The sequence below is a fragment of the Giraffa tippelskirchi genome, chromosome X, assembly GCF_054371585.1.
Source record: "Giraffa tippelskirchi isolate mGirTip1 chromosome X, T2T-mGirTip1v1.2.pri, whole genome shotgun sequence".
Lineage (NCBI taxonomy): Eukaryota > Metazoa > Chordata > Mammalia > Artiodactyla > Giraffidae > Giraffa > Giraffa tippelskirchi.
In genome coordinates, this window is record NC_137289.1 from 94924779 (window position 1) to 94947610 (window position 22832).

At 42.7% G+C, this 22832-nt stretch overlaps 1 protein-coding gene and 1 pseudogene across 2 annotated transcripts in view; both read right to left on the reverse strand.

Moving 5' to 3' along the window:
* Positions 1-22832, reverse strand: part of LOC145535703 (uncharacterized) — a 54040-nt gene that overhangs the window by 19434 nt on the left and 11774 nt on the right. The window contains 3 exon segments of the mRNA XM_081564075.1: positions 7475-7572; positions 7842-7962; positions 9839-9964. Of these exon segments, the coding sequence (XP_081420201.1) occupies positions 7475-7572; positions 7842-7962; positions 9839-9964 (345 nt within the window).
* LOC145535408 (casein kinase I pseudogene) lies at positions 5629-7315 on the reverse strand (annotated as a pseudogene). The gene is made up of 2 exons (XR_014075403.1): positions 7112-7315; positions 5629-6887 (listed from the first exon to the last, which is right to left on the reverse strand). The product of XR_014075403.1 is annotated as a casein kinase I pseudogene (transcript).

The window sequence follows — 22832 nt, forward strand, 5'->3', positions numbered from 1 at the left end:
TGTAATCAAGACTGACTTGTAAGTGAAGGCCTCTCCACATTCAGTATAAACATAAGTTCTTTGTCCAGTCCGAGTCTTCTGGTGTAGAAGGAGATTGGATCTTTCGGTGAAGACCTTCCCACATCTTGTGCACGTATGGGTTTTTACCCTGTGTGAGTTCTTCTATGCTCATGCATTGGATTTGGAAGGGAAAGATGTCCCATAGTCACTGCATTCATACGGCTTCTCTCCACTATGAAATTTCTGATGTGCGGTCAGGTGGGTCTTCTGGATAAAAGCCTGCCTACATTCAGTGCATATGCAGGGTTTCACTCCTGTGTGAATTCTCTGATGCAACCTCACTATTGACTGATGAGTGAAAGTCTCATCACACTCATTGCATTCATAGGGTTTTCCCACAGACTGGGTTGGAAAAAGAGGTGTGGCTTCTGAGTGAAGACCTTTCCACATTCACTGCATACATAGGCTATCTTCCCAGTAAGAAATTTTCAATGAGGAATGTGTTCTTGTTTCTGGCTGAGGGCTTTCCCACACTGATTAGGTTCACAGAATTTCTCATTTAGATGAGAATTAACATAGTATAGAAAAGGGAATAACTAAAATTTGACTACGACCAACAATCTTCTCAAGGTTTTTCTTATGTTACTTCTGTTAGGACTTGTAAGTTTAACCTATACTTCAAACCATTTCCAAATGTATCATATTTAAGGGGTTGTTCTTATGAACTAACTATGGGCTCACGTAAGTTATTATTCCAGTGTACTTACATTCACAATCTCTATACTTATTCAATGTGTTCTTATTGATGAAAGCAACATGACACAAAGGTGTATTTTGGTTTCCCTTATATTTATCTGGTCATTGTATTGTCACAGTTTTTGTTTAAAATGAATGCAGCTGCTGCTGCTGCGAAGTTGCTTCAGTCATGTCTGACTCTGTGTGACCCCATAGATGGCAACCCACCAGGCTCCACCGTCCCTAGGATTCTCCAGGCAAGAGTACTGAAGTGGGTTGCCACTGCCTTCTCCGTTAAAATGAATAATCATTTTAATTAAAAAGAAACAATGAATAATTCCTCTTGAATTCATCCAGTTTCTCATTGTGAAATGAAGCTTTTACGGTAATCTACTCTATGATTTCAGTCTCAGGTTTCTTTATTAAAAGGAGAAAAAGAAGGCAAAATTCAAACTTAGAACAGTTAGCCAAATATAGAGGAGCTACATGCAAGTGATCCAGGTTGGACACAGGGAAAGCAGATGAGGATGAGGATGATGATGATAGAGAACACTCCTATCGCTCTCTGTTTATGCTATGTGCTTATAGTTTTTAGGACATGCCAGGCACTGTCCTATGTGACACAGAAGTATGTACACACATATAAACTCATTTAATTCTCTCAGAAACCGTAAGAGCTGGATACTATTAAACATTATTTAAAAAGGAAACTAAAGGCCAGAACAAGTAAATACTTTTCTCAAGATGGCATGGGTCATATGCAGGAGAGATTAAAACAATGCAGCACGTCTCCACTTACATAGTCTATCTGGTACCCATTTGGGGGCTTCCCTGGTGGCTCAGATGATAAAGAATCCACCTGTTAATGTAGGAGACACAAGAGACACGAGTTCCATCCCTGGGTCGGGAAGATCCCCTGGAGAAGGGAATGGAAACCCACTCCGGCATTGCTGCCTGGGAAATCCCATGGACAGAGGAGCCAGGTGGGCTACAGTCCACGGGGTCGCAAAGAGTCGGACACGACTGAGTGACTAAACATGCACCTACATAGTACCCATTTAGTTCTTCCAGCAGCTCAGCTTTACCCTAAGTAACGTACCAACTCAGCTGGAAGGGAAAATCACTGATGCTTTGTACAGAAGATGAAATACAATAGGTTTTAATATTAAATAGAATGAATAAGTTATGCTATTATCCCATTATACTAAATTTTAAAATATTGAGCCTGATCAGATCATGAAATCCAGTTTGTTTTCCTCGTTTAGTTAGGCTAAAATAGTGAAATCTAGAACTTTGTCTTATCCCTGCCAAGCTTCACTATTCTTTCACTCCTATGCTGTACTCTTTATATCCACAAGCCTCATTTCATTTATTCTAGAGATCTTATGCATCCCGATTCACAGGCATGGATTGAGACTTCTTCCAACTTTCTACTTCATTTAGTATATATGTACAAAATTCTCTAGAGCCAATAATATCTAGTTACAGTTAACACCATTCAATGTAAAATGTTAATGCCTGTGCTGAAAATAATTATCTTTAACATTCTGAGCCCATAGACTTCCTTATCAGCACATAAATAGAGTCATCAGTCTGGAAACATAGCTATGAACGTGAGTTTGTATTCTGCCAGTCGTGGAAGTGAAAGTCGCTCAGTCGTGTCCAACTCTTTGCAACTCCATGGACTGAACAGTCCCATGGAATTTTCCAGGCTTGAATACTGGAGTGGGTTGCCTTTCCCTTCTCCAGGGGATCTTCTAAACCAAGGGATCGAACCCAGGTCTCCCACATTTCAGACAGACTCTTTACCAGCTGAGCCACAAGGGAAGCCCAGAAATACTGGAGTGGGTAGCCTATCCGTTCTTCACAGGATCTTCCTGACCCAGGAATCAAGCCGGTGTCCCCTGCGTTGCAGGCGGATTCTTTAACAACCAAGCTATGAGGGAAGCCGTGAGTCATGAACGTGTCCTCAAAACATCCAGCTTATTCCCCACTCCAATAATTATTCACATACACGTCTTCCATTCATTTGGCTCTTTCTGCTCTTTGTGCCAGTTCAAAATACATATGTGATTCATAGACCAGTTAAGAGCACTATGCTCTGAAAATTAGTCCACAGTCTCACCACAACTTTAGGGAGACATAATTTTCTCTGAATGTTAAAAGCAGACTTTATCTATGCTGCCCGCCTTGATGCTTTTTGAGGGAGAGTTGTCTCCTTCACTAGAGTGATTAATGCACAAGGCTGAATTCTTTTTTGTTTTCAAGCCATTTCCCCCTTCCTACTAACGAACTCTTTTTGACACACTTTAAAAATAAAAACCCACTGAAACATCTCCAAAACACTATTAATGTCAGTACTTGAACTGTTTGCTCCATTTTTCCACTAGAAAATTTAAGGATAAAATATTATTAATTGTTTAAAGTTTCCTCATAGGTATAGGATGGAATACAATCATGTACCACACAATCGAAAAACATTATCTTTAAAGATATATTTCTGGAAAGAAAGCAAAAAAATGATTAACATGGGTAGTCCCTGGGGAAGAGAACCGGAGCGTAGAGGTGAGAGTGAGATGTTTTAGTGTCTACTCTTTCACACATCTGAATTTCAAAGTTTGTGAATGTGTCATCTCTACAAACAAACAAACTCTGACATCAGATTGTATACTCTTGCTCATCACCCTATACCTCATCCTCAGCTGCTAACTTTGTGGTGTTTCAATTTCTCTTATAATCTGCTACTTTGAATGTTAATTGGATTTCTTATCCATGTGGGGTTCCATTCCGTGAAGTGCTTGTTCTTATTGTTCTATCCATTTGTAACTGTAGATATTTTGCATTTTCCTTCTTGATGAGTACCTTCTTTTCTTTATCCAAACTTTTTCCTTCCAATTAAATTAAAAATTAAATAGAGGGGGGAAAGTTTTTATTTGCTCTGAGTTCTATGGGATGGTGGGGGTGAGAAAAGGAAAAAAAAAATATTAGATACTGGAGTGATTAAGGGCCCAATTTTATGGAACAGGTGAAGCCTGTATCAAAATAGAGCCCTAAATAATCAATAGCCCAGACACAGAGAGAAATTTCCTATGTAGGAAGCATTAAGAAAACTGGAGTTAAACATGAGTTGTGGAAGATATACAGATACAAGTTTGAGTTAGAAATAAGGGGCCTGCTGTCATTAAGAGCAAAGTTTCATTATCATGTGCTACATAATAGGGAGTAACTGCAATTTTATTTCATAAGGCTAGCACAAGATAAATGTCATGGTTTAGGTAATGATATCTGTCAGTAGCACTTAAAATAAACTTGTCAAAAAATGGAATTAGTTATCCCATTAAGAACAGAATGATTCAACCAGGATACAATATGGACTTGTGTTGTGGTGACAGAGATGGGACTTAAAAGGGTGGGGGGGGGGCATTTAAATAACACTTTCAAAAAGAGAAAAAAAGAGGAATTGCAGAGTGAAGAATGTTGGAGAACAATATCTGATTTGGGCAATGATGATTCCAGTTAATAATATATTTAGAGTGAAAGAACTGCACAGTGAGGAATGTCACTCCACATAGGTAAATTTTGGTACTAAGGTACAGACATAATGCAAGGACTAAGGGTATCACTATATGAGTCAGTAGAACAGGAAAATAAAACGTGTTCAGAATGGATGGAAGATTCCATTAAGGAAGGGACGAGCAGAGGACAGTAGACAGCGCCTTTCAGTTAAAGGGAATGGAAGGAAAAAAGTTTGTAAAAAGAAAACAAGGTACTCATCAACAAGGAAAATGCAAAATATCTACAGTTACAGATGGATAGAACAATAAGAACAAGCACTTCACAGAATGGAACCCCACATGGATAACAAATCCAATTAACATTCAAAGTAGCAGATTATAAGAGAAATTGAAACACCACAAAGTTAGCAGCTGAGGATGAGGTATAGGGTGATGAGCAAGAGTATACAATCTGATGTCAGAGTTGACATATATAAAACAAAATGAGGTTGGTTTTAGATGACATTGAGAAGCTGGAGAGGAAATGGAAAGGGATTGGCAGGAGCAAGGGCGGGAATTGGTTCTTTTGAAAGGAAGCAGAGCCATGAAATCCGAACACATAAGGACAAAAACTATGGTGGGGAGGGGGGCAGGACAAAAGAAGCACAAAGTAGGGAAGGAAAAAAATAACTAGGAAAGCAAGGTGCCTGAGATGGTAGCGTGGCATGTGATCTAGAGTACAGGGGTAGGGGGAGAAGGGCAGATAGCTCTCCTGCCAAAAAGCCAAGCAAAGAAGACAATGGATATTCCCAAGGGTCATACTAGGACATGGCATTTAAGTATTAAAGGGGCTTCTGTCAACTCTGCCTAAGCAACCCTAAAAGTTTAGAGACATTATTTTTTTACAGAAACAGTTTACAGTTTTTAGTGAATCTGTAAACCAAAAAGCTCTCGTTTCCAAGTAAAAACAAATTCCAGATCATGTAGATGTTTATAGTGACTAGTTTACCTAAACATATATCCATGTTCAGTTGTAAGATGTTAACTAAAATTCTGTGACAAATATGCTTTTTCTTAAATACCAAGAACATTAGAGAATTAATGCAGTCCTAAGGGTAATCTAGTGGTCACTAAGTTTTTCTTAAGCCTTCACTTAAGATGCTGTTATTTCTAGCACAGGTAAGCAGGCACAGTCTTTCATATGATCAAACACTGGAATCTTTGATTGCTACCATAACAGCTGGCTTGCAAACAAGTAGCCAGCCATTTAAAGAATGTTTTAAATGAACAACTTGCAAACCCCAGGGTTGGATAAACCCTCAGAATGCATTTACAGCCATAGCAACTGTGCTTAAAGACTGTACGGGTTGTTCTTCTGAAATGAGATCTCTCAAAGCAGTAGAGTTCAAAATAAACGATTTTAATTAAAACTGGCATAGGCACAATTTTCCCACCAATTTGTGTGTGTCAAGCATTTAGTGAACTTTTCCACTTGAAAAAGTGATATAGAAAACCAGATACCATGTTTTACTAATTACAGAGCCTTCAGGAGACACCACATCTCTGCTGACCAGAGCGTTTATAGGGAAATTAATTTCCTGCTCCAATCTCCTGCTCTGCATCTTCTGTTCCTTGATTCATGCTTGAGGAGCTTTCACTTTACTTTTGGTTTTGTCACTTGGCTTGCCTGTCCGGGTTTGGGCCTGCTGACCCTGCCCACTTGAAGAGGCAGCCTGCTGTGCTGCTTTCTGCTTTAACACTATCCAATCAAATGCATAGTCATGTTGGTAATTCAGGGTCCTGAAAAGAGTGCGGAATAGCTGCCTCAGGTACGCGTAATCTGGGGCTTCGTCAAAGGACAGCCCACGACAGTGCTTTAAGTACATGGCAAATGCTACAGGAAATCCGTCACATAAGACTTCAGCAGGTGTGGTCATCTTCATTTTGCTAATCTTTTTACATGTTTGCTTCATTGTTGGAGCCTTTAGTCCCTGCCATGGCAGGCTGCCTCTACAAAAATACATCAAAAGATATCCTAACGATTCCATGTCATCTCGGCGACTTTGTTCACCCCCAAGATGTGTGTTGAGGCTAACAAAGTCGGGTGTTCCACTCAGATGTTTACCGTCTCTATAGGGTATGTGTTGCCCTGTCCTGCTGTCTCTGTACTTCTTGGCCAAACCAAAATCAATAAGGAACAACCTCTTCCACTGCTGCCCAGTACCCATGACAAAATTTTCTGGTTTAATATCTCTATGTATCATATTCATTGTATGGACATATTCGAGTCTACTGATCATCTGATTAGCTAACATCAGTATAGTTTTCATCGTGAACCTTCTTGAACAGAAATTGAAGAGGTCTTCGAGGCTGGGTCCCAGAAGATCCATCACTAGCACATTGTATTCTGTTTCCTGACCACACCATCGTATCTGGGGGATGCCAACCCCACCCTCAAGGATACTGTAGAGTTCCTTTTCATGTATCAAGAGCGGCTGCCTCACCTTCCGTGATTCTAATTTTACGGCCACTTCTTCGTGGTTGGTGAGGTCAATCGCCAAATAAACGTCCCCGAAAGAGCCAGAGCCGATGTGCCGTACCAGTTTATATCTCCCTCCGACAATGAAATCAGCCTTGTATCCGCTGCTGCTCGCCATCCTGAGAGACAAAGATGGCGTTAGGGTTAAGCCCCAGCACCTCTAAGGGGACGATGGACGCCCGTAGGGCTCGTCCACGGAGCAAGGCTGTGAAGGCAGGCTAGGAACAGAAAACGCTGGCTGTTTCTCAGCGTTACAGGGCCCAGAATCGGCCAAGGGGAACCTGACCACCGCTACTGTCAGGTTTCTTTTCACCAGCCCTCAGATTGTTAAGGGGGTTCTCACCTTTAGCAGGCTGAGCCACTTGTTTCTGGCGGCGGCCGCGGCCTCGCTTTCGCGGCGAATTCGGGGGCTGGGGAGCCGTGAAGTTACGGTGGTGATACCGCTGCCACCACGGCCGCCGGCTCCGGTCAGGCCAGGCGAGATCCCTCGTCACCCCGCCGACGCTGCCATCTTGGTACAACGGCTGCAGCCAACACAAACTGCCCCGAGTTCCAGGAGGGCGCTTCGTGGCGCAGAGAACTCTGGGAAAGGAATCACGGGCGCTCTTAGAACCTTCAAGCCAGATTCTCTTCAGAGCCTTTCAAAGGCATCAGCCTCTCCTAGAAAAACAGATCTACTCCACGGCCCCATCTCCTCAGCTCACACATCTGAGCAGCTGTGATGTGGGGTTTCCTCCTGCAATGTCCGTGGGCCCTCTCCTTGCTCCAGCTTGAAGATGACCTCTGGTTTGGGAACTTGGTTCCCTGTGAACAGGACACGATACAGGATTGGGTCCGGGTCATTGGGTTTCAGGGCCTTTCAACCACACTTCTATCTGCTCTTCAGGAAAGGGATCCCATTTCCCTGGGAATAGAGTAATATTCAAAGAAGTGCAAAAGGACGGAAGTACCTCGGGCAAATCAAGGATGACACCATTACACACTTCGGATGCCCCAGAGCATTCAGCAGCTGAGAATGGAAGCAGCCTCTCTGAGGCCCCTGGCAGGTGCACAGGGCAGCTGTGCTTACTTACCCACCGCGCACAGGTGGCTGTAGGTCTCCAGTGTCACATCCCGGTACAGGCACCTCTGTACAGGGGCCAAGTGCTGCCACTCCTCCCTGCTGAAGCCCACAGTGACGTCCTCGAATGACCCCTGTTACAATACAGTCCCATTCAAGGTGACATGGTCAGCACTGGGGGTTGGATGGAAGAGATCTAGGAAGTTAGTTGTCTTGAATGATTTTCGCCATGATATGCTATGCTTATTAAATACCTAGTTATACCTAACACTGTGCAGGGTAAAAATAGCTAAAGCTATTAATTTCTCGTATTCAACATGTGTTAAATTCAATCAGTAAAGAATTATTCAGAAATTAAGATTAAATTAGCTTTTCTAAATCTTCTAGTTCTTTTAGGAAATACCTAGAATTCATTTTCTAAACAGGTAGGTACCAGACACGCTAGGTTCCTTGGCCAGTGCTGTGTGCTAATTCGCTTCAGTCGGGTCCGACTCTTTGTAACCCCATGAACTGTAGCCCGCCAGGCTCCTCTGTCCGTGAGATTCTCCAGGCAAGAAAACTGGAGTGGGTTGCCCTTTCCTTCTCTGGGGGTTCTTCGTGACCCGGGGATGGAACCCGAGTCTCCAGCATCGGCAGGAGCCTTCCTGCCATCCCAGCGTCACCTGGGAAGCCTATCTGAGACCTCAGCAAAAACACAGTTATTCCTATTTCTCCCACCAGTTTCTTTGAGGCAACCTAGCCTTTTCCATCAAGCACCTACAAATTTTTCCAGCCTCTACCCGCTGCCCAATTCCAAAGCCACTGCCATGTCTTTTTAGGTGTTTCTTATAATAGCACTCCACTCCCAAGTACAGAAAGCTGTAGTTTCCTAGGACTGTCGTAACAAAGTACCACAAACCGTGTGGCTCAGAACAACAAGAATCTCTTGTCTTGCAGTTCTGGGGGCCAGAAGTCTAAAATCAAGGTGTCAGCCAGGTCATACTCTTGTTGAAGGTGCTAGGGAGGGTTGTGTTCCATGCCTCTCTCCTGGTTTCTGGTGGCCTCAGGCATGTCTTGTCCTATAGAGGCATCACTCCAATCACACGGTCATCTATTCCTTGTGTGCCTCCACGAGGTCTCCCTTGTGTGTTTGTGTGTCTTTGTGTCTACACTTCCCTTTTTTGTAAGAATGCCAGGCATATTGGATTGGGGCCCACCTAATGACCTCATTCTAGCTTGATTACTTCTGGAAAGACCTGATAGGTTACTGCTGTGAGCCGTGTGCTACGCCAGGATTCGTGGCCTCGGGAGGAGAGGAATTCGATCCAGGGCCAGAGATGAGGCTTGGCCACTGGAATTTTTTGTGTAACAGAATTTTATTAAAGTATAAGAGAGACAGAGAAAGCTTCTGACATGGACATCAGAAAGGGGCAGAAAGAATGCCCCCTTGCTAGTTTTTTAGCAAAGTGTTTTATGTCTGTTAGCAAGCTTATTAATCAGATAAGAGAGACACCTCAAGGCTGAGGGAGTTTCACCAGGCCCCTCTCCCACAATAAGCATTTTTGAGATAGGAGGGCCCAAGGTGTGTCATCCCCCAGCCATAAAACAACTGACATGAATACTGGTTTGTTGAGCCATTATCAGCCCAAGGGTTGAGTAAAGAAAAACAAGTTAGTCGTAGGCAGAACCATTTTCAAGGAAGGCAGATTCCAAATCAAATACATGGTTTCATTAACATAGCTTAAGAAAAACTTTTCCATAGGAAACATATTGGTTAGCTCAATTCTGAACCAGGTGTCGTCAACACAGAATTAAAAGCAGAGAAGGAAAACTAATGTCTGCCACTTGCAGTTTATTTTCTCCTGCCGCTCTGGGACTTCTGTGCTTCCTACCTGTTACCCTCTCAGACCCTATTTCTACTTAGGTCACATTTAGAAATAGTGGGGGTTAGGACATCCACATATTTTCTTGGATGGACACAATTTTACTCATAACAGGGTCCTCATACATTCACAGGGTAGCTGCACATACCCAGTGAGAGGAGGTGGCTGTAGTTTTCAGCATCACGTCCTGGTACAGGATCCTGTGAGCAGAGTCCAGGTGCTGCCACTCCTCTCTGCTGAAGTCCGCGGTCATGTCCTCAAAGGACACTGACACCTGTAAACACAGCCCCATTGGGGGTGACCAGGTCAGCGCAGGGGGATCAGGGGAAGATAAGAAATTGCTTTTAGTGAGTTGTATCGTAATACCTCATGGGCTATGATTTTTCTATTGTCACTCTGCTTATTTGACTTATATGCAGAATACGTCATGAGAAATGCTGGGCTGGAGGAAGCACAAGCTGGAATCAAGATTGCCGGGAGAAATATCAATAACCTCAGATACGCAGATGACACCACCCTTATGGCAGAAAGTGAAGAAGAACTAAAGAGCCTCTTGATGAAAGTGAAAGAGGAGAGTGAAAAAGTTGGTTTAAACTCAACATTCAGAAAACTAAGATCATGGCATCCGGTCCCATCACTTGATGGCAACTAGATGGGGAAACAGTGGAAACGGTGACATACTTTATTATTTTGGGCTTCAAAATCACTGCAGATGGTGACTGCAGCCGTGAAATTAAAAGATGCTTACTCCTTGGAAGAAAAGTTCTGACCAACCTAGACAGCATAGACATCACTTTGTCCACAAAGGTCCGTCTAGTCAAAGCTAAGGTTTTTCCGGTGGTCATGGATGGATGTGAGAGTTGGACTATCAAGAACACTGAGTGCCAAAGAATTGATGCTTTTGAACTGTGGTGCTGGAGAAGACTCTTGAGAGTCCCTTAGACTGCAAGGAGATCCAACCCGTCCATCCTAAAGGAGATCAGTCCTGGGTGTTCTTTGGAAGGACTGATGTTGAAGCTGAAATTCCAATACATTGGCCACCTGATGCGAAGAGCTGACTCATTTGAAAAGACCCTGATGCTGGGAAGGATTGAGGGCAGGAGGAGAAGGGGACGACAGAGGATGAGATGGTTGGATGGCATCACTGACTCAATGGACATGGGTTTGGGTAGACTCCGGCAGTTGGTGATGGACAGGGAGGCCTGGCGTGCTGCGGTTCACAGGGTCACAAAGAGTCAGACACAACTGAGTGACTGAATTGAACTGAACACATAATGTATAGAATAAAAATATCTAGTCATAAATTTCTGCCATCTATTGTACGTAGCAGTCTTTCATTTAAAAAATAATAATTTTCATTAGTTATCTATTTTATACATAGTATACACAGTATACCTGATTCAGTATGCTATACAGCAGAAACCAACACAGCAGTGCAAAGCAACTATACTCCAATAATAAATAAATAAATAATGTGATTGAAAGGGGAAAAATAATGTTGTCCAGGATTTGAAGTTTATTCTATTGTGTTGCTCACGTTAAAGGGGAATTTGTGTTTTATTCTGTTTTGAAGGAGGCATGTACACTGTATAAAAATTTATTTACTGATTTATCATTGGCTGTGGTGGGGTCTTTGTTCCTGTGCATGGGCTTTCTCTAGTTGTGGCAAGCGGGGGCTACCATCCAGGTGCAATGTGAGCGCGTCTCATTGCAGTGGCCTCTCTTGTTGCAGAGCACAGTCTCTGGAGTACACGGGCTTCAGCGGCTGGTGTGCATGGGCTCTGAGGTGGGCTCCTGGGTTCTAAAGTGCAGCCTCAGTAGTTTTAGTGCACAGGGTCACTTGAACGGGAGGCCTTTGTCTTGACAAGTGGACTCTTAACTGTTGGACCACCAGGAAAGCCCAGCATCAACCCTTTTTTCTCAATTTACATAGCTCCCACTACTGCTGCTTTCATTTAGTCTTCAAAAATACAGGCATTTTCTCCTGATGCCTTTTTTCTGAGTCAATTTTCACTTAATTCCCTAGTTGTCAGAAAATGTTCAGTTCAGTTCAGTCGCTCAGTCGTGCCCAACTCTTTTGTGACCCCATGGACTGCAGCACACCAGGCTTCCCTGTCCATCACCAACTCCTGAAATTTGCTCAAAGTCATGTCCATCGAGTCAGTAGTACGATCTAACCATCTCATCCTCTGTTGGCCCCTTCTCCTTCTGCCATCAATCTTTCCCAGCATTAGGGTCTTTCCCAGTGAGTCAGTTCTCTGCAGCAGGTGGTGAAAGTATTGGAGTTTCAGCTTCAGCATCAGTCCTTCCAATGAATAGTCAGGACTGATTTCCTTTCGGATGGACTGGTTGGATCTCCTTGCGGTCCAAGGGACCTCAAGAGCCTTCTCCAACACCGCAGTTCTAAAGCATCATTTCTTCGGTGCTCTGCTTTCTTTATAGTCCCAACTCTCACATCCGTCCATGACTACTGGAAAAACCATAGCTTTGACTAGATGGACCTTTGTAGGCAAAGTAATGTCTCTGCTTTTCAATATGCTGTCTAGGTTTGTCATAGCTTTTCTTCCAAGGAGCAAGTGTCTTTTAATTTCATGGCTTCAGTCACCATCTGCAGTGATTTTGGAGCACAATAAAATAAAGCCTCTCACTGTTTCCATTGTTTCCCCATCTATTTGCCTTGACGTAATGGGACTGGATGCCATGGTTTTAGCTTTCTGAATGTTGAATTTTAAGCCAGCTTTTTCACTCCCCTCTTTCACTTTTATCAAGAGGCTCTTTAGTTCTTCACTTTCTGCCATAAGGCTAGTGTCATCTGCCTATCTGAGGTTATTGATATTTCTCCCAGCATTGTCGGTTTCAGCTTGTGCTTCATCCAGTCCAGCATTTCTCATGATGTACTCTGCATATAAGTTAAAGAAGCAGGGTGATATTATACAGCCTTGTCGTAGTCCTTTCGCGATTTGGGACCAGTCTGTTGTTCCATGTCCAGTTCTAACTGTTGCTGCTTGACCTGCATACAGATGTCTCAGGAGGCACATTAGGTGGTCTGGTATCCCAATCTCTTGAAGAATTTTCCGCAGTTTGTTGTGATCCACACAGTCAAAGGCTTTGATGTTGTCAATAAAGCAGAAGTAGATATTTTTCTGGAACTCTCTTGCTTTCTCAATGATCCAGTGGTTGTTGACAAGTTGATCTCTGGTTCCTCTGCCTTTTCTAAAACCAGCTTGAACATCTCGAAGTTCACGGCTCACGTACAGTTGAAGCCTGACTTGGAGAATTTTGAGCATTACTTTGCTAGTGCGTGAGATGAGTACAATTGTGCGGCAGTTTGAACACTCTTTGGCTTTGCCTTTCTTTGGGAACGGAATGACATCTGACCTTTTCCAGTCTTGTGGCGATTGCTGAGTTTTCCAAATGTGCTGGCATACTGAGTGAAGCACTTTCACAGCATCATCTTTTAGGATTTGAAATAGCTCAACCGGAAGTCTAAAACCTCCACTAGCTTTGTTCGTGATGATGCTTCCTAAGGCCCACTTGACTTCACTTTCCAGGATGTCTGACTCTAGGTGAGTGATCACATCATCGTGGTCATCTGGGTCACTAAGTCTTTTTCGTATAGTTCTTCTGTGTATTCTTGCCACTTCTTCTTAATAGCTTTTGCTTTCGTTAGGTCCCTAATATTTTTGTCCTTTATTGTGCTCAGCTTTGCATGAAATGTTCCCTTGGTAGCTCTAATTTTCTTGAAGAGATCTCTAGTCTTTCCCATGCTATTGCTTTCCTCTATTTCTTTGCATTGATCACTGAGGAAGGCTTTCTTTTCTCTCCTTGCTATTCTTTGCAATTGTGGATTCAAATGGGTATATCTTTCCTTTTCTCCTTTGCCTTTGGCATCTCTTCTTTTCTCAGCTATTTGTAAGGCCTCCTCAGATAACCGTGTTGCCCTTTTTACATTTCTTTTCCTTGGGAATGGTCTTGATCACTGCCTCCTGTACAATGTCATGAACCTCCATCCATAGTGTTTCAGGCACTCTGTCTATCAGATCTAATCCTTTGAATCTGTTTGTCACTTCCACTGTATAATCATAAGGAATTTGATTTAGGTCATAACCGAATGGTCTAGTGGTTTTCCCTACTTTCTTCAATTTAAGTCTGAATTTGGCAATCAGCAGTTTTGATCTCAGTCACAGTCAGCTCCCAGTCTTATCTTTGCTGACCGTGTAGAGCTTCTCCATCCTTGGCTGCAAAGAATATAATCAATCTAATTTCTGTATTGACCATCTGGTGATATCCATGTGGAGTCATCTCTTGTTTTGTTGGAAGAGGGTGTTTGCTATGATGAGTGTGTTCTCTTGGCAAAACTCTATTAGCCTTTGCCCTGCTTCATTTTGTACTCCAAGGCCAAATTTGCCTGTTACTCCAGGTATCTCTTGACTTCCTACTTTTGCATTCCAGTTCCCTATGATGAAAGGACATCTTTCTTGGGTGTTAGTTCTAGAAGGTCTTGTAGGTCTTCATAGAACTGTTCGACTTCAGCTTCTTCAGCATTACTGGTTCGTGACTAGACTTGGATTACTGTGATATTGAACGGTTGGCCTTTGAAACAAACAGGGATCATTCTGTTGCTTTTGAGATTGCACCCAAGTACTGCATTTCGGACACTTTTGTTGACTATGAAGCCCATGAACAGTTGGAAAACGTACTCTGTTCGATATCAACCCATGGTCTATCTAGAAGAATGTTTCAGGTGTCCCAAGAAAAGAATGCATATTCAGCCAAGGATGGGTGCCGTGTTCTCTAATATATGTCAAGTTGATTGAGTGTTGTTGAAATTTTATAACACTTTACTCATTTGTCTTCTACTTGATCAATCAATTATTTGTCAACTTTTTGGTGAAAACTGAAATGGAGATGTTAGAAATTTATACTTCTACGCAAAGGAACTAGAATACACAAAGCAGGGACTAGCATGGAGGATTTCTATTATGTAATGTTAAGACTTACCCTAAATCTACAATAATTCAGACAGTGTGTTACTGATGCAAGTAAGTACAGACACATATATTAATGAAACAGAATAGAGGTCCAGAAACAGATTTGCACACATATACACAACCAGTTTATGAAAAAAGTGACGAAGTACTTCAATGGGGAAAAGCAAAGCCTTTTTATTTATTTATTTATTTTGGGGTTTTTTTTTAATCAATTTATTTATTTTAGTTGGAGGCTAATTATTTACAATATTGTAGTAGTTTTTGCCATACATTGACATGAATCAGCCATGGGTTTACATGTGTTCCCCATCCTGAACCCCCCTCCCACCTCCCTCCCCATCCCATCCCTCTGGGTCATTCCATTGCCCCAGCCCTGAGCATTTGTCTCATGCATCGAACATGGAGTGGAGTTCTGTTTCACATATGATAATATACATGTTTCCATGCTATTGTCCTGGAACGTCCCACCCTCACCTTCTCCCTCAGAGTCCATAAGACTGTTCTATGCATCTGTGTCTCTTATTCTGTCTCGCATATAGGGTTATCGTTACCATCTTTCAAATTCCACATATATGCATTAGTATACTGTATTGGTGTTTTTCTTTCTGGCTTACTTCACTCTGTATAATGGGCTCCAGTTTCATCCATCTCAATAGAACCGATTCAAATGTATTTTTTTAATGGCTGAGTAATATTCCATTGTGTATATGTACCACAGCTTCCTTATCCAGTCTTCTGCTGATGGACATCTAGGTTGCTTCCATGTCCTGGCTATTGTAAACAGTGCTGTGATGAACATTGGGGTACATGTGTCTCTTTCAATTCTGGTTTCCTCGGTGTGTATGCCCAGCAGTGGGATTGCTGGGTCATATGGCAGTTCTATTCCCAGTTTTTTAAGGAATCTCCACACTGTTCTCCATAGTGGCTGTACTAGTTTGCATTCCCACCAACAGTGTAAGAGGGTTCCCTTTTCTCCACACCCTCTCCAGCATTTATTGCTTGTAGACTTTTGGATAGCAGCCATTCAGACTGGTGTGAAATGGTACCTCATTGTGGTTTTGATTTGCATTTCTCTGATAATGAGTGATGTTGAGCATCTTTTCATGTGTTTGTTAGCCATCTGTATGTCTTCTTTGGAGAAATATCTGTTTAGTTCTTTGGCCCATTTTTTGATTGGGTCGTTTATTTTTCTGGAATTCAGCTGCAGGAGTTGCTTGTATATTTTTGAGACTAATTGTTTGTCTGTTGCTTCGTTTGCTATTATTTTCTCCCATTCTGAAGGCTGTCTTTTCACTTTGCTTATAGTTTCCTTTGTTGTGCAAAAGCTTTTAATTTTAATTAGGTCCCATTTGTTTATTTTTGCTTTTATTTCCAATATTCTGGGAGGTGGGTCATGGAGGATCCTGTTGTGATTTATGTCGGAGAGTGTTTTGCCTATGTTTTCCTCCAGGAGTTTTATAGTTTCTGGTCCTACGTTTAGATCTTTAATCCATTTTGAGTTTATTTTTGTGTATGGTGTTAGGAAGTTTTCTAGTTTCATTCTTTTACAAGTGGTTGACCAGTTTTCCCAGCACCACTTGGTAAAGACATTGTCTTTTCTCCATTGTATATTCTTGCCTCCTTTGTCTAAGATAAGGTGTCCATAGGTGCGTGGGTTTATCTCTGGGCTTTCTATTTTGTTCCATTGATCTATATTTCTATCTTTGTGCCAGTACCATACTGTCTTGATGGCTGTGGCTTTGTAGTAGAGCCTGAAGTCAGGCAGGTTGATTCCTCCAGTTCCATTCTTCTTTCTCAAGATTGCTTTGGCTATTCGAGGTTTCTTATATTTCCAGACAAATTGTGAAATGATTTGCTCTAGCTCTGTGGAAAGCCTTTTTAAAAAAGTGTGCTGGAACAAGTAGATAAACACTTTGGAAGAGAACACAAACCGTGATCCACACTGCACACCATACACAAAAATTAACTTTAGTGTTCACACCACACACACAAACACACAGACACACAAACTAACTCTGTGAGGTGATGAGTGTGCTGACGAACTTGATTGTGCTATGAAAACGGACATACAGATCAACAGGACAGATGAGAAAATCTAGAAATAAACCCACACATTGATGGTCAATTGCTTTATACCAAAGGAGCCAAGAAAATGAAAAGGGAAGGTCAGTCTCTTCAATTACTGGTCCGGGAAAACTGAACAGCCACATGCAATAGAATGAAACTGGAGCACTCTCTTCAGCACACATCAAAGTGAACTCAAAATGGTTAAAGACTTGACCTTAAGACCTGAAACCATACAACTTCTGTTGAAATCATAGGTGGTAAGCTCCTTGAAATAACGCATGGAGATAAATTCTTGGACTTGACACCAAAATCAAAGGCAACAAAAACAAAAATAAACAAGTGGGAATATACCAAACTGAAAAGTTTATGCATAGCAAGTCAAACCTTCCACAAAATGACAAGGTAGCATACTGAATGGGAAAAATTATTTGCAAATTGTATGTCTGATAAGCGGTTAATATCCAAAATATGTGGGGCTTCCCTGATGGTTCAGATGATAAAAGAATCTGCCCACAATGCAGGACACCCTGCTTAGATCCCTGGGTCGGGAAGATCCCCTGGAGAAGGAAATGGATTTAAGGAAATAGAATTCAAATCCATAGATGTAAAATCTGTGGATTGGGTTGACAACACTTCAACACAGCAAGAGAGATAACCAGACATTATGTGCCATCTGGAGGGATGAATTAACACGCATTCAGTACCATTTCTGAAGTACTTGTGCCTAAAAATCGAATCTGTATCGATCAAGCCTCTAAAATTATCAGTCCATATTAACATAGGGACATGGGAACTATGAACTAACATCACAAGAATGCAATTAGAAAATTCCAAAAGGTGGAACATAGTTCAGGGCAAATGGCCCAGTTGCTTCCACAAGAATGTAACTGGAGTAGAGACCATTACCTCAGTTCCAGATTAAAAGGGACTTCAGAGATTATTGAGGGAGAATTCTCCACAAATCTCAATTTCTGTATATCTTTCAAGCAGACCCAAGATTGCCTTTTTTCCAAACTATATTTTCAAAGATATTTATATAGTGAACAGCCTTAGAAGATAGAGTCACCCTCTCTCGAGCAAAGGGCAGGTTATACTAGAAATTATGCCCAAGACATTTCTTCCTCAAGGCAAGATTCAGGGAGGCTTACCACCCTTTATGAAAGACTCCATCGATGCCCATAAGCTAGGGGTGCTTCTCCTATGATGCAACCTAGCGCACATGCAGGTAGCATCTGGCCTCTGCATTACCCTGTGGGAACTGAAGTCTGGGGAACTGGTGAGAATGTTCATACTCTGGCCACCACTAACGCTATGAGTATTCAAATCGTTTGACTCTGACCCAGGAGTCTCATGTCTGCTCTCAGCAGCCATAACACCGTGGCCAGCTAACTTGTTAGCTTGCATGTAGGATAAAATCTTAGATCCTGTACAGTTCTTGGAAGTTTTGGTGATTAGGATGTGCTGTGCACAGATATGTGGCTTTCTGGAAAAGGAAATAGAAGGGACTCATGAACATCCCTGCCCCAGAGATGTCCACCTCCTAGTCTCTGGAACATGTGGATATGTTATACTACACAGCAAAGGGGGAATTAAGGCTGCAGATGGAATTAAGGTTGCCAATCAACTGCCCTTAAAACAAGGATACTATTTTGGCCTTTCTGGGTGGGGCCAGTGTAAAGAGTCCTTAGAAGTGTAGGAGTGAGGTAGACGAGAAGGCTAGAGTAATGTATGAGAATATCCAACCCGCTGTTGCTGGTGTTAAGGATGACGTGAACCATATCAAGGAATATGTGTGACCTCGAAAAGCTAGAAAGAGCAAAGCAATTGATTCTCCCCTTGAGCCTTCAGGAAAGAATCCATCTGGGTTTCCCTGGTTCGTCAGTCAGGAATCGGCTTGCCAATGCAGGAGACGAGGTTCGATCCCTTATCTGGGAATATCCCACCTGCTACGGATCAACTAAGTCCATGTACCACAACTACTGAGCCGACGCTCTAGAGCCTGGGAACCACAAATACTGAGCCCATGTGCTGCAACTACAGAAGCCCACACACCTAGAGCCTGTGCTCTGCAACAAAAGAAGCCTCCACAGTAAGTCCTCACACAGCAACAAAGAGTCGCCCCCGCTCACTGCTACTAGAGAAAAGCCCACGCACCAACGAAGATCCAGCACAGAAAAAATTAACAAAAATAATAACAAAGAACAAAACGAACCCATACCTGCCAACATCCTGACCTTGGCCCAGTGGGAGCCATTTAAGACTTCAGAACAACAAGATTAAAAATTTCTCTTGTTTTAAGCCACTGAGTTTATGGCAGTTTGTTACAGGAATGATAGAAAAGTGACAGAGGCAAATTAAGGAGATTTGAGAGAAGTCCCTGGAATCAGTAGTGGGAAAATGTTGATCAAATTGTATGGTCAATAAATGGTCCTCCACTTTACTGCCAGTCGGTGAGGAGGAATTGGAGAAGTTATTGCACATGAAGTACCATGTAGTAGGTTTAGACAGCTGCCTCAATAGTGTTACGTATGGTTGGTCTTAATTCTTCTAGGTGGGGGACTTCCTCACCAAACTGTGATCAGTCTCAAGTGTAACTTATAGTACACACTCTCAAGCCTCTAATTGTAACAACTCGTACAGGCATACCTCAGAGATATTGTGGGTATTCCAGACCACCACAATGAAGTGAGTATCACAATAAAGTGAGACACAAATTTTTGGTTTCCCAGTGCATATTCCAAAAGTTACCTTTAAATCATACTGTAGTCTTTAAGTGTTCAACAGCATTGTATCTTAAAAAGCAATGTAAGTTAATAATTAAGAAATATTTTATTCTTAAAGGGCTTCTCAGGTGGCACAGTGGTAAAGAATCTGCCTGCCAGCAGAGGAGATGCAAGAGACAGTGGGTCAATCCCTGGGTCAGGAAGACCCCCTGGAGTAGGAAATGGCAACCCATTCCAGTATTCTTGCCTGGAAAATCCCATGGACAGAGGAGCCTTGAGGGCTACAGTTCATGGTGTTGCAAAGAGTCAAACACTACTGAGCACAGAACAGCACTGAGGCCTAAAAGATGCTAACCATCATCTGAGTCTTCGGTGAGTCGCAGTCATTTTGCTAACGGAGAGTCTTGCCTTGATGTTGATGGGTACCACCTTGACTAAGATGGTGGTTGCTGGGGTGACTGTGGCATTTCTTAAAATAAGACAGAAATGAAATTTGCCTCACTATCTCTTCCTTTCACGAACAGCTTCTCTGCAGCATCTGATGCTGTTTGATATAGCATTTTACCCACAGCAGAACTTTTATCAAAATGTGAGTCAATCCTTTCAAATTCTGTTTTATCAACTAAGTTGATGTCATATACAGCAATCTTCATGGCATCTTCACCTGTAGTCGAGTTTATTTCAAAAAACTTTTTTTTTTTTTTGCTCACACGTAAGAAGCGGCTGTTCATCTATTCAAGCTTCACGATGAGATTGCAGCACTTAAGTCACATCTTCAGGCTCTACTTCAAATTCTAATTCTCTTGCTATTTCTGACATCGGCAGTTACTTCCTTCAGTGAAGTCCTGAAACCCTCAATATCATCCATGAGAGTTGAACCCACTTCTTCCAAACTCCTGTTAATGTCAATATTTTGACATCCTCCCATGAGTCATGAATGTTCTTAATGGCATCTAGAATGGTGAAACCTTTTCAGAATATTTTCAATTGCCCTTGCCCAGATCTACATGAGGAATCACTACCTATGGCAGCTAAAGCATTATGAAATGTATTTCTTAAATAATAAGGCTTAAGCTGAAATTACTCCTTGATCCATGAGTTGTAGAATGAATAGGGTGGTAGCAGGTATGAGAACAATATTCATCTCATTGTACATCTCCATTAGAGCTTTTGGGTGACTGGTCCATTGCCAGAGAGCAGTAATATTTTGAAAGCAATCTTTTTATTTTTCTGAGCAATATGTCTCAAGAACAGGCTTAAAATATTCAGTAAACCATGCAGTAAACAGATGTGCTGTCATCCAGGCTTTGTTGTTCCACTGACAGAGGATAGGTAGAGTGAAAGTGAAAATGTGAGTCTGTCAGTCGTGTCTGACTCTGTGGCCACATGGACTGTAGCCCACCAGGCTCCTCTGTCCACGGAATTCTCCCAGGCAAGAAGACTGGAGTAGGTTGCCATTCCCTTCTCCAGGAGATCTTCCCTACCCAGGCATCGAACCCAGGTCTCCTTCACTCTAGCCAGATTCTTTACTGTCTGAGCCACCAGGGAAGCCCACTTCCAAAGGACAGGTAGAATACATTTAGCCTAATTCTTAGGAGCGCTAGGATTTTCAGAATGCTCAGTGAACATTGGCTTCTTTCTTAAAGTTACCAGCTGCATTAGCCCCTAAAAGAGAGCCAGCTTGTTCTTAGAAACTTTCAAGTCAGGCCTTGCATTCTCGCTGACTATGAAAAGTCCTAGATGACATCTTCTTCTGATATAAAGCTATTTGACTACACTGGAAATTTGTTGTTTGGTGTAGCCACTTTTATTAGTTATTGTAACTAGATCTTCTGGATAAGTTGCTGCAGCTTCTACGTTAGCACTTGCGACTTCAACTTGCACTTTTATGTTCCAGAGACAGCTTTCATTAACCCTCATGATCCAGCCTCTGCTAGATTCAGACTTTTCCTTTGCAGCTTCATTCAACTCTCTCAGGCTTCACAAAGGAGAAGAGTTACAGCTTTGCTCTGAGTAAAGCTTTGGCTTAAGGGCATGTTGTGGCTGGTTTGATCTTCTGTGCAAAGGTGAAAACCTTCTCTCCATATCAGCAGTGAAGGAAAGTTGCATGGCTCGAGGTAGGCTGGAGTTAAAACTCCCCTCCAGGTCCTCCCCACCATTCTAGGCAAAAGAAAGAACTCTCTCACTCAAAGAAAAAATAGACATTAGGTTGATTACACCCAGCTCCAAGCTGGCCCAGCTTCTGGCCGATCTCCAGAACTCCTCGCCCCAGCCATTTAAGAGATAACTACTCCCAGCAACCTTGGAGAAGAACAGGCCCCCTTAAGACAGTAGCTTTCTACATACATGCCTATATATACTTACTCTTTTCTTAGATAAGTGCAGCAGCTCGCTAACCTGACTGCTGCCCCTTCTCACCTCATTAAAGGTGATCTGTTCCTGTAGAGTGTCAGTCTCATTCTTTTTCGGAACCTCGCCTACTCTAACTCCGTACCTTACATTTTTGATGCTGACACCCAGGAGGTTGAGGTTCCTTCTCCTTCTCCACGGCCAGCTCTTCGGAGCGTGGAAGACTGTCGAGCTCACTTTCCTGCCCGAGCTTTCAAGACCTCCTCGAGAGGACGCCTTGTGCCTTCGTGAGCGGTACAAGTCCTGTGTAAGGGCTTTATTGGTTTTCCACGTACCCCGAGGAATACTGCGCCCCTCTTCCTGTTTTCTCTACACTCTCTTTTTCTCGAGACCGATCAACTCCAGGAGAGAGGCCTTTTGCCATTTGACCGCTTTACATGCAACACTCCATTCAAGCCGGCCCCTAAATTACGGTAAGATCCAATCCGGACAGTTTTTCTAGAGGCGCCCTAAAACTTAGTCCTCTCCAGGTCCCGGGGTCCCCCGGCCTAGGGCCACTCTGTAGGCGACAGTAGGGGACGCTCCACCTAGACACAGAGCTCTCTTCTCATAACTCCTATTGCAACTATGGGTGACAACTCGAGCTCCCAGTAGGAGCCTCTACTTGCCTTTCAATTATGGGATCTGGCCAATCTGTCCTAAAGGATTCCCCTCTGGCCTGTGTTCTCAAAAATCTCAAGCCACTCTCTCTCACTGAACTCAAAGCTAACCGATTAAAACAACTCTGTATACAGATCTGGCCTCAATACCAATTAGACAACCAAGACTGCTGGCCTGAGTTCGGGACTTTTGCTTTCAATATTTTATCAGATCTCACTAACTTCCTCAAACGGAATGGCAAAGGGTCAGAGGTCCCATATGCCCAAGCCTTTTGAGCCCTTCGGAGCAGGCCCCCCTTATGCAAGAACTGCTCCACCCACGAAGTCCTTCTATGCACCTTGCCTCCCAAACA